This window comes from Gasterosteus aculeatus, chromosome 7 (genome assembly GCF_964276395.1).
Source record: "Gasterosteus aculeatus chromosome 7, fGasAcu3.hap1.1, whole genome shotgun sequence".
In the NCBI taxonomy this organism is placed as follows: Eukaryota; Metazoa; Chordata; class Actinopteri; order Perciformes; family Gasterosteidae; genus Gasterosteus; species Gasterosteus aculeatus.
The window spans coordinates 12,470,711-12,483,007 of NC_135694.1; the positions used below are offsets into that span (position 1 = coordinate 12,470,711).

The window sequence follows — 12,297 nt, forward strand, 5'->3', positions numbered from 1 at the left end:
CGCCTCAGGCAACATCGCAACAAGTGAGTGAATCAGAAGTGAACTGAACGTTATGCCATGACGACTTTTGGGGATTGCCTCATTGGGCCGGTTCTAAGCTCAAATCTGAGTTTTAGAAAAGTTTTCTTTTTACATCTTGAGAGTGACAGATCATCTGACCAAATCATTGTGTCAGGGTCGTGATGTTTTCTGTAGACATCATCATTCATACAGATTAATGACAACAGCTCTGCAGGGATGTGTGTAAAGGGATGGCACGGAGTAGCACGCCCCCCCCCCGGAAATATGACTGGTGTCCTGCTAGCTCAATTTGGCTACAGTACCAGGGGCGATTCCACTTGTTGTGGATCTCACATAATACCACATACATTAGAACACAGGCCATTGCATAACAGATTGAGAAAAAAATATTTAAAATAAAAAGTATTTTCTGAGCCAATTTTTATTGGTGCTGTATTTATTTTTATGGTCATACTGTTTTTTAATACAGCAAATAAAAACTAATAGTTATTCTTTTTTACATAGCTGTCTGTTTCTGCTGTCTGAGTGTGAACTAGTAATTATATCACATATTAAACTACTAGATCGGGGGTGGCCACCCAGTGAGACACTAAGAGTCACATTTTTTACTGTGTTACCGCAAAGAGCCACATCATACACATGGGCGCACATGAACATCATCCCTTCCTCTCTCTCACACACACACACACACACACACACACACACACCTCTGCTCAGCCAGATTTATTGTAAATGTCACACACCAAGATGATGACAGAAATTGACTCCTGCAGTACTAAGACCACAAGCCAGTCATTTTCAACAATGAACATCGTGTGTCTCACACACACAAACTCTCAGTTCAACAAACAAAAATAAGTAATTAAATAATAATTTATAATAGCGTTTTTCTTTTACTATGCATGTTGCTTAGTGGGACTTGTCATTACTTTCCTTGAACGATCCTCTTCAATTCTGGCTTGTATTCCGTTGTTGCCACTTGAAGCAATTCTTTCACATGGGTGTCAGTCAGAACAGATCGATGCTTTGATTTCACGTGTTTCAGGGTAGAAAACAGACCCGCAGACGTATGTTCACCCAAACATTGACAGTATCTTAAGCGCAGCCTGTTTGACATTGGGGTATTTTTTTTAACAGAACTCAATGGTCCCATCCCTTAAAGCTTTAGCCACAAGTTTCTCCCTGTGGATGATGCAGTGGAAATTCCAAAACTCGGGAAATGTTTGGTCAGCTTTGCACAGCCCCACAAACCCGTTCACAGATCCGATCATGGCGGTCCATCCGTGGCTATTGCAGTTAGTTTGCTTTCGTAGATGCAGCCATCAATGTTTCTTTCACATCGGAGCCACGGGTTCCGTCTTTTAATGGAACAATATCAAGGAGTTCTTTGATGACACAATCGTTTGACACAGACTGTGGAAATATTTCCACCTGAGGCTTGTCTTTTATGTTACAACTCTCACCAATTGTGACGCTAAAGTACTCACACGCTTGAAGGTCAGAGTGCAACTGATTCAATAGCCGTGTTAATGTCCGATATTCTGTGTTCAACAGTGTGGCGGGATAGTTGGGCGTCTGATACCATTCGTTTTAGTTTGTCGTTTTCAGGAGACAAGATCTTAACGTCACTGAAGCATTTTACAAACTTCCATTCATTGTTTGGCTTTTTAGCCCGTGCAATGTTCCAAGCCAGTTGATACGATGCAAGCATTACGGTCTCTCTAAGTGCTTCTCAAATTGTTGGAAAAACTATCTGCTTTTCTGCCTGACTTTTCAAAGTGACCAACTTGTGCTTGCGAAGTTCAGTCCCTTTTGGAAATTCCTGGTCGATGTTAGCATCGAGTGAGCTGAAATGGCGCTGAAGATTTGAAATGCCCTAATGACGCCTGACATACAGTACAAGGCAGAATGGCTGTCACGGCTACTGGTGCACGACGGGACCCAAAAGCACGACTCAGACCAAGATGGGATGAACTAGTAGGTTTTAATCAATGGGGCAGACAAGGTCAAAACTGGGAGATCTGTCAGAGGGCAAACAAGTCCGAGAGGGGCAGGCAGGGAATCCGTAGACGGGAACAGGCAGAGGTCAGAACCAGGGTGGCAATCAGGAAGGCGAACAAATCCAAAAAGGAGCAGGCAGAGAATCTGGGGTCGAAAGGCAGGCAGGGTCAAAACAGCGGTAACTTGGGAAACGCTGGAAACCTCGACAAAACACACGAGACAATCTGGCAGGGAACAAATGAATGTGACGGGCTTAAATAGTGAGTGGCTGATGAGGGGATGTGCTTCAGGTGAGGGCAAGGAGAACCAGGTGAGGGTAATGAGCTGATGATGTGGGAGGATCTGAAATGACAGGAGAGTTAGAAAACATGCAGTGAAGATTAAATTAAACATGCAGTGAAGATTAAATTAAACATGCGATTGTGGCAGTATGCAGTGATTGGTCTTAATAACTTTCAGCTGGGTCTGGATCACAGCCAATCGCCGCATGACAATACGGCATACAAAAAGGCGGCTTCAGAGCACCTGTCTGCGTTTTCACTTGCCAGAGGCTGGGGTTACGACACCTTCTGGCGTCTTTCATGCTGCGCCGTGTGGTGACAAAAGCTCACTGATGGCTGCGTACTAATCTCCACCTGATGCACTCAATGTCCACGCTGGTAATTCTCGTGGTAGCGTCGATCCCTCCGACCCATGTTGATTGTCTGAAGCGTCCTGACCGGGCAAGGATCATTGAGCATCAGCTCTACACCCGCTAACCTGCCAGAGGCCACTGCTGTTTTGCCTTTTGGCTAAATTGCTTTACCTTGGTTAAACTAACCCTGTTCGGGTTTGCTTTGCTTTTCCTTGTCTTGGTTAAATTAACCCTGCTTTGCTTTGCTTTGCGTTACCTGTGGCTAGGTTGCCTTGCTTTGTTTTGCCTTTAGCTAAATTAACCCTGTTTGGGTCTGCCTTGCTTTTAGCTGTGTCTTTCCTAATTTGGGTTTGCTTTGTTTTGGCCTCCTAACTGGGTTAAGTATTTTAACTGTGTACGAGAGACAGTCTGTACTTTTATTTGTCTGTTTGTCAATTTGTTATTTTCCTTATATTGTTAAACTTTGGTTAAACAGTTTGTCAGTGTTTTATTAGTGTAGTTTTTGGTTAAATTAATTTTCTTTTTTTGGTTTAGTGTTTTTATTTTTAAACCTGTTGCTCTCATCCCCCCCTTCAGGTGCTGCGTCTGCGGTGGTGGATTGGTGTCCCAGGTGGTGGTGTCCTCTTATGTTATGTTTTTGCGTGTTTGAGTTTGCTTCACTCTTGTTTCACATGTTTGGACAGTCCATCGTAAGTCTCAGACCTGATTGGTTCCCCTGTTGCTTGTCCCAGAGTGAAGAGGTTTTTTAATGTTTTAAACTGTAATAAAATTACATTGTACTGTAAATTGTCTCTGCATAATTTGCAACGAACCTGAGTGCCTCCCCTTAGTTTTGTTTGGGTGAAGATTTTGATCAATTCTCTGGGTGAAATTTCCAGAGTGGTGTAGTCTGGCAACATTATAATTAAACTGCCCTCATCTCAAATCACGCCTCGTGTCGCTACACAGTGAGGATGAAAATAAACCATTATGTGGTCTATTGTGTGACAATAGCTTGCCATTACGTTCAACAAAAAAATAAACTCTCCCACTAAACGTCCTGTGTTCGTCTTCATATTCTCGTTGCTGTGCATTTGTTCCCTGCCATTTTGAGTGAACTGCACACAAATTGTTTACTCAAATGATCCCCCCCAACTAGTAAACCTTGCGGTATTTTCATCTCATGCGCGTTTGACGAAAATACCGTATTGAACTCAAGCGAAGCGAACACTCCTATTAATAAAAACACAAAGACAAACTTTGATATGAACGTAAGAGCTGCCTGAAACCAAAGAGCCGCATGCAGCTCGGGAGCCGCGGGTTGGCCAGGCCTGTACTAGATGGACACAATTAGACCCAAAACACCAGTAAGGCCATTTTGGATCAGCAAATACTAAAACCACCGACTTAACCAAACAATAAGGTATCCAGCATAAAATGAGTTTCCATGATTCTATTTTGTTTGTCCGTTTGCTGCTTTTGTTACTCATACCTCTCAGGGGGAACCGCCTATGGTATAAATTACAAGGTTAATGTCATATTCTCCAACCCTGGAGAGGGACAACCCGTCCCGGCCAGCTAATAAACTCACTCTCCCCCATGTTGGCTCTTCCATTAGCGGGCCTCGGGTGGGTAAGTGGTGGAAGTAATCTTCACACACTCGATGCTCTCGCTTCGTTTCTGTCTCCTGTTCACTGAGCGATGAAATCCAATCAGCATTTCCCACTATATAACTGTGTAGATGCAAATGATATGTTGACATCTGAACGTGTCACACATAACAATGAATTTCATTGTGGATAACATTAATTAAAAAGAAGCATGAAACTTGTTTTCTCCTACATATAAAACATTATGCCTACTATTCCCATATATATGTATACGTATATAAAATCAAATTGATAACCAAATGCTTATTGTACATGTCTTATAGTATTCTCAGGATGGAGCCCAAGAAACAAGAATGTTAGCTATGATTATTGATTTTCATTGAAGGCATTATGTGCAGTATATAGACAGCGCTTATAGTTGGCCATGTCTCTGCTGCATGCTACTTTTGAATATGACAACCAGAGACAGACTGGAACTAGATACAAATGAAGAATCTAATGGAATGTCTCTACAGTATTTGACTGAAGAAAAAAAGGATAATTAATAACAAACTGTAGAGGGCAGCAATATGCCAATGCCAGGAAAAAGACCACTTTCGGGTTAAGCCCCATGCTAACTTCAATAGTGTTAAAATAATGTACCATATGCAAGAAGACTTTATCTTATAAAATCTTATAAATCTCATTATCACATCATTGTTCTTGGGAATTTTCCAGACTTTTCCAGATTTTATTGCCCAATGCTTACCCTAACTTTAAACCAGGTCCGAGCCCAAATAGGCGTTTGACTTGAAGACCGGCAACAATGTCCTTTCTTCCCAAAGATGTCCCCACTCTGTGGGTCTAAAGCTCTTAATTGGTCCTAACAAAGATGACCGACCTCTCAATGGTTTTAACAAATATAGTGAAAACTACCCATGGAACATTATTTTAACCAAGATAATCCTGTTGTTTTAATTAAGATATAATTACACAGAAGATTTCACCTCCACCAAATAACGATATTGATACTTCCACTTCTGTGCAGTTTGCTTTATTGATCTACAGAAAAGAAAAACATGTCGACAATCACAAATGTGTGTTCGCCCAAAAAGAAAAAGCCCCAGATTGACTGATCAAAGCGCACAGCTGTGATGTCCGACCCTGAAAACCTCCCAGCCACGTGGGGGGTCCGTCTGCTCTTAAAACACCTCATGGAGACCTCTGTGCTTTGTGTGGGCTTCATTAGACTCAAAGACACTCACAAACACCCGCACTCACACATCATATTCCGCTGCAGGCTGCACACATGGATTCAGATGTGTTGGTTTAAGAGCACTACATTTGATATGCAGCAGTGCTTCATAAGCTCAGCGCGTATTCTAAACATCATTGTTGCAATCAATCACATTAATGTGACAGGGAGGAGAAAAGAATGTGTACCGGTAATGCCAATTCATATTCAATTAATTGTGCAGCCCGTTAAGTAAATTTAAGGATTTAAAGCTTTTTTTCTACTTGATAAAGAGTATCTGTAGTAAATGAACCTTTTGTGGATTTGGAAGCGTCTATGCGTGTTAGATGGTTGCTAACAGGTAACCCTTCAAGTGCATGTTGTAAATCTCTTACGTAGTTCATTCTGTACATGACATATTCTGTTCTTTCTGGTAAAGAGATTCTCTTTTGCACTTGCCCTGAGGTTATTTTCTTCTTTCTCGCCCGTTGAAGTTTTTCCTGTGCCGACGAGAGGGTACGTGACAGAGGATTTCGGAAGCCTTCTGAGGCCAATTTTGGGCTACATAAAATAAATTGAATTGGCCAAATTCTATGAAATGGTGTCCATTTTGCTGAAAAGAAAACGTGTTTCTGTATCATGTAGTATCATGGATGTTTGTTTGCATTAGATTAGATTATTTTCTGCAATAATCAGAAAGCCTATGGAAAAAATAACATTGGCTTTTATGGAGGGAACCGGTGTGATGCTAACTTCCAGTAATTCACCCCTGCAGCACCCTATATCATAGATTCAGTCTGTATAACTTAGGAGACATTTACCTCTGTCCAAAATAATGTTTGTGTTGGTTATATGCTGCTTTTCGGGCTTTCTGAAAACTACATTTTTCAGATTGGAGAATGAAATGATAATGTTAAGTGGCAAAGATAAAAACATGTATTCAATATTCAAAAAGGCATGACAAAATGAGATGACTTACAGGAAACAACCAACAAAGACAAAAATAAAGCATCCAAGTGTTTTATTGCCACCAGAACCAAAATGTCATTGCGTTGTATGCATGTCATTGTGATTTCTGTTTGTCCCACTGTTCTGGTGTGAGGGTCTTTTGTTCAAAAGCGTGGATCTCTTTCAGCTCCTCTACTAGGCACGTATTCACCATCCTGTTAGGACACAACACACAGGTTCAGGGGAGCAGTACAGGTGCAGTAGTCACAGGAGGGCTGTACCTCCATGCCCACAATGTGCATTTACTTGGCATTGTTAATCAATGGCAAGCTGGCGTGTGTGTCCTTCTGATATTTATTGTTTTGATTATTTTACAAACTGAAGTTAAAATCATAAGCAATCTATATCTTGACAAAGTTGTGAAATGTTAAAATGATATATTATATATTTAGTTTAGAACACACAAATTAAATTAAATTATATCTTGCAACCACTGTACCTTTACATTCGTTGTGAAGACCTTTACTAACTATTGATGTACTGTGATAACATTGTGGTATATTTGTTTGTGTAACCTAGCTTAGCTTGTCATTTAGTGTGATCTTAGTTGAAAATATCTACGCAAAGAAAACAGGAATCCTTACAGAGGTTTTTGTATTTTTGACTAATTTGATTTAATAGTGAAGTTCGTACATTTGAGTTTTTTGCAAAGAAACTTGTGGCAGAGTTTTAATAATACATTCACATAAAACAATAAGCAAATGCTAGATCTATGTCGAAGTGCTTGGGATTTAGTATTTACTGATATAAATTGTTTTTTTGTTAATCATGTAATGTCACTACTATAGTGACTTCCTAGAGCATTTTAGCAACATTTGTTTAATAAATCAAAGAAAGCACAGCCTGGCCACTGGATACATCTTAAGCTTGGGTTAATACATTCTACTATTTTAGTTCTTACTAAATATAACTACGTTCTCATACCAAAGATGTGAGAACAAGCATGTCGTATATGGAAGTGTGTGTGATACCTGTGCCTCTGTAACAGCGGCTTTCCCTCAAACTGGGACGACACCACCAGGACTTTGTAGCTGGCAGCACATCTGTTGGGTGATGTATCCTCCACATCCTGCAGTAGACAAGATACAAGAATGGACGATGTTCTGGTCTGAATGGCAGTTGACTCCTTTCTAAACTATAGCTGCTTATCGCTGGTCAGGGTGAGTGTTTTGGAGGTATTTATAAATAATATCCAGGGTTGCAGCAATCAGTATTTTCATTAAGGAAAAAAGGAGGGGACTTTTGGGGTTAACATGGTTAACATGATTTTTCATTTGATTGGTAAATGGGGAAAAGCTAATGTTTTGCCTTCTTCTTCGTATTAGCCGATGGGCCCAGCTAAAACAAACTCCATTAAAAAATCACGTTTAATTTAGTGGCACGTAATTTGTTGACCATAATATTTAAGCATTGAATAAACTGCGTGACATTGACATCAAATATCAGCCTTAACCCAATGAAGGGTTGACGAGTTAGACGTGCTTCTATTCACCACATTAACGTTGAGCCAGGACAACCCAAGAAATCAATACAACTAATAAGCAGAAACCTACCACATGTACAGCCGCAAGCTCCTTAATAAGTTTATCCCGGATGTGATCTGCTGTAATAGCCATGTCTGCACAGACAAAATAATAATCTGTATGGTTAGTAAGCTCACCAGCAGTGGAGCGAAATGTGTATACAGATCAGGAAGGAAGAGACATAGATTGTAGACACGCTGACACCGGAAGTATTACAATATTGTTCAGGTTTAAGATCTCTCTATTAATACATCTGGTTGTAAAATAGAAGTGCATCATTACCCAGCTTGTCTATTATACGATGTTCTCGCTAGTTTTAGTCACCGTGTGCGAAGGCTAACAGTGACTTCACAACCGACCAAGCAGCGTGCACGCGTGTGTGACGACGACCAATCAGTAGCCAAATGTACACGTTATGGGCGGGACACATTGTTTGAAGTAGCGAATCACAAAACAAGGGGTCCTTTAAAAAATAACCAATAAATTGTAATACTGTTTCATATAAACAAATATATATTTCGAAGTAAGGCACTTTGAAATTCAGTACTACCGTTTATTTATTGTACATGATATAAGGGCTTTATATGCCTCACAGCGATTCTCTATCAAACATATTTTATCAGGCAGCATTACAGGCTACTAAGATACGCAGTGTTTACATGCTAACTCTTAGCATTTCACTTTCATTGGTTGAAAGTAAGCTATGCCTAACTACGTATGGACGTGTGTGAAGCATTTGGGAAAACGTGCAATTATTGTTGACGTAAAACTGCCGGCATTGACTAAATATCCGAGTGTTTTATAATATCTGTTTCTATTTCTCTTGTTTTTGGTTCATGGGTTCACTAGCTTGGGTGCACATAAGTCCGCTAACGTTACTTTCATGGATGTTCGAACGCTAAAGCAGCGTTCGCTTAATAATACCGAGCTTAGTTCCTTCCGCAATGGTTGTCGAGATCGAGAACTTCTTCGGTGTATACATGCTGTACTGCACAAATCTCAAATTCAAAGGACGTATTTACATCGGCTTCACGGTGAATCCTGAGCGCAGGATCGGGCAGCACAACGCCGGGCGGCACCGAGGGGGAGCCAAGAGGACCAGTGGAAGAGGACCGTGGTATGGCCGAAGGTTACTGCTTTGTATTATACGATGAGCACCAATCACACCATTAGTTATATATTCTGCGCATTTTCCTTGTCTTTTCAGGGAGATGGTCCTCATAATACATGGCTTTGCCTCAGATATTGCTGCCCTTCGTGTAAGTATTCTTGTCATGTGACTACAATATTTTCAACCAAAGTTAACAACATTAAATCTGATTTCATCCCATTCAAAACGTTGAGAGTCAGAAGTATTTACGTGAAATGTCTCTTTTTGTGAGAGCAAACAACTCTGAAAAATGGAAGAAACCTTAGGGAGAATGGCGGAGGAGGGATCCGTCTCCCGGGATGGACAGAATCCAAGTTTCCCCTACCATTGTATACGGGGGTAAACCTAAGGGAAACAAACACTGGTACAGAATGAACAGCATAAAATATGTACAATACATTCATTGCATATGACAGAAATTAATGTTACTAATAACAATGATAGTATCAGTGGATGTCAGGCAGGACCACTGCAGGAACAACCACAGAACCCCCATCCACAGAAACCTGTGAGGAGGGAAAGCACAAAGACTCCAGGGAAGAAGCAAAGTCTGTAACGTTGGTTTATGATGACAGTAATAGTAATGTGACTAATAATAATAATAATGTTACCAGCAGCAGCTGTCAGCAGGGCCATGGCAGGAGACAGGACCAGGGTCCAGCTATAACCAGGATCCATGAAAACCTTTGAGAAGAGAAAGTACAAAAACTGGAAGAAGCTGAATTAGTGATGTGCATTAATGAGATTTGAATTAATACAGAAGGAGAGAGAGAAGAGGAGAGAGGAGCCTAGTGTGAAGTGCAGGCCTATAGCAGCCTATCTAAGGGCTGGTCCATGTTAATCTAAGCCAGCCCTAACTATAAGTGTTATCAAAGAGGAAAGTCTTAAGCTCTGTCCTAAATCTTGTCCTACTTTCTAAGACTCTATGAACCTCAAGTAACCCACCATTTATGGAGCGTAGCTCCCCAGTAGGGCAATACGGTGTTATGAGCTCCTTAAGATAAGACGGTTCCTGACCCGCAACTGCCTTGTAGGTGAGGAGAAGTACCTTATATTCTATTCTTGATTTAACAGGGAGCCAGTGCAGAGAAGCATTCTGAATCATCTGGAAAGGCTTAAGATACTTAGCGTAGCCTGATAATAAAGATACACAGTAATCTGGTATAGAAGTAACAAATACTGAACTAATTTCTCTGCATCACTTTGAGACAAGACGTTCCTGATATTTTCTGTATATTACATAGGTGAAAAAGGCGGTCCTTTTACATTTTTTCTCCCCTAAGACTTAAAGGTCACATCGTTGTCATAGAGAACTCCAAGATTCTTTATAGTGCTTCTGGATACCAGAGCAATGTCATCCAGAGAAACTGTATCACCGGGCCACTGACTTAGAAGGCACTTTGGGTTTATTATAAAAAACTGTTTGATGAAACAACATTCATAATTTCAGTTTCAATGGATTTCAATGTAATCCGTAATTTTGATGTTAGATTTGATTTGAATAGAAAAAACCTGCTCTGATCTGCATATTTCTAACTCCCATCATTATGTTTATCAGTTTGAGTGGGCGTGGCAGCACCCTCACTCCTCCAGGCGTCTCTCCCTCGTCTCCCGGCGCTCCAGGAAAGAGTCGAGCTTGCAGTTCCACTGGCGTGTGGTGTCCAACATGCTGCGGGTGGCGCCTTGGAACCGACTTCCGCTAACGGCACGCTGGCTCAAACAGGAGTACAGGATGGACTTTGAGCCCGGCCTGCAGCCTCCACTGCACATCCCCATCGCTTATGGGAGTGTGAGAGCCAAGAAGAAGCTGCCGTCTGCAGGATGTGAAGCGGAAGAGGAGGAGACATCCAGGTGTTTTCTCTGTAAAGAGCTGGTCAAGGTAGAGTCTTCTATTTATTCAAAAACTTGAAGATACCCTTTTTTATTACAGAAATACTTCAATAATGTCTTGGGAAAAATCTTCAACTTGACTTGTACATCAACCAAGCATAATGTAAAGATACAGTGAATAGGTTATGCTTCCGGTCCTTATGCTAAGCTAGGCCAACGACATAGTAAATACTAGCGTGTAATCAAGGTGATGTTTACTAAGGTAACATCGTATCTTAGCTCGGTGATGTGATAAAATCACATTGCTGACCAAAAAACAAAAAAAATAATAGCAGGTCAAATAGAGCAAAATACATCATCAAAGCTACTTATGTATAACTCGATTATACAGTTGCCTTTGGCTCACACATACAATCTATTGCACTCCACAAATCTTTTAGCTGGAACAACCACAACAGTGACCTGATGGTTTGTATATATTTTTACATCTCTCATTTTCCTTAGGTGTCAGAAAAGCTGAGCTGTTTCCACCCGTCCTGTGGAATGAGCGGTCATGTGCTCTGCCTTGCGAAACATTTCCTGAAGTTGGAGCCGTCACACCTCCTGCCAGTGGAGGGTGAATGTCCGGCCTGTCGTCGCTCTTTGCTGTGGGGGAGTCTCATCCGGAACAAGCACTGCTGTTTCGGAGACCTGGAGGAGATTACACCGTCTGCATCCCAGGTTCTAGATATTACACACATAGCTCTGTTTGATGAGTATATTAGGTATCTGAATGTGACTCTACAGCTATACTTATGTATTACCAGTGAATGTAGTTTGTGCTTTACTAATGGGTTGTGTGATCTCCCACAGAGCCACTGGGCCGATGAGCTGCAAAAATGAGAGGAGCCTGTAAACCTTTTATTTCCTTGTTGATGCATCGAGGAACCGTCATAGATGATGTGTAATGAATTTTCCCGTTGAGCAGGAATGTACAGTGACTAAAAGCTTCCAGGCGAAGCGTTAGCAGGTGCAACATCTCTTCCATTTTTATCACTCTGTTCACAAAATCAAATCAAATCATGTATCATGTTTATTTTTAGAATATTCCATGCTTTGGGGGAAAACACTCGTAATGTGTGTTTTACAAATAAAGCAAGCTTGTTCTAAAGAGTGCATCAAGCATTATTTTCCGTCATTTATTCAAATAAACAAATATTAGGCGAAAGCGCTCTGGTGACTAATAACGGGTGCATTCTGGCTGTGGTGTTGGCATATTACATCTATATTTAACAATGATACTGTGCTTTTTACACCTTAAAGATGCCGGTAAAAGACCTTAAGGGCTG

General features: G+C 41.0%; 2 protein-coding genes across 3 annotated transcripts; one reads left to right on the forward strand and one right to left on the reverse strand.

Moving 5' to 3' along the window:
- Positions 1-6,462: 6,462 nt before the first annotated feature.
- Positions 6,463-9,132, reverse strand: LOC120823050 (bolA-like protein 2). 2 transcript variants are annotated; one of them, XM_040183117.2, is made up of 4 exons: positions 9,012-9,132; positions 8,020-8,084; positions 7,438-7,535; positions 6,463-6,621 (listed from the first exon to the last, which is right to left on the reverse strand). In XM_040183117.2, the coding sequence occupies exons 2-4, from the start codon at positions 8,080-8,082 to the stop codon at positions 6,522-6,524; spliced, it is 261 nt and encodes an 86-aa protein (XP_040039051.1). In that variant the 5' UTR covers positions 8,083-8,084; positions 9,012-9,132; the 3' UTR covers positions 6,463-6,521. The 2 variants fall into 2 exon arrangements, with proteins under 2 accessions (XP_040039051.1, XP_040039050.1); XM_040183116.2 differs by lacking the exon at positions 9,012-9,132 and adding an exon at positions 8,272-8,432.
- On the forward strand, positions 8,454-12,124 carry slx1b (SLX1 homolog B, structure-specific endonuclease subunit). The gene is made up of 5 exons (XM_040183112.2): positions 8,454-9,106; positions 9,197-9,248; positions 10,698-11,018; positions 11,474-11,689; positions 11,822-12,124. Exons 1-5 carry the CDS (start codon positions 8,934-8,936, stop codon positions 11,849-11,851), a joined length of 792 nt encoding a protein of 263 aa, XP_040039046.2. The 5' UTR covers positions 8,454-8,933; the 3' UTR covers positions 11,852-12,124.
- Positions 12,125-12,297: the final 173 nt, after the last annotated feature.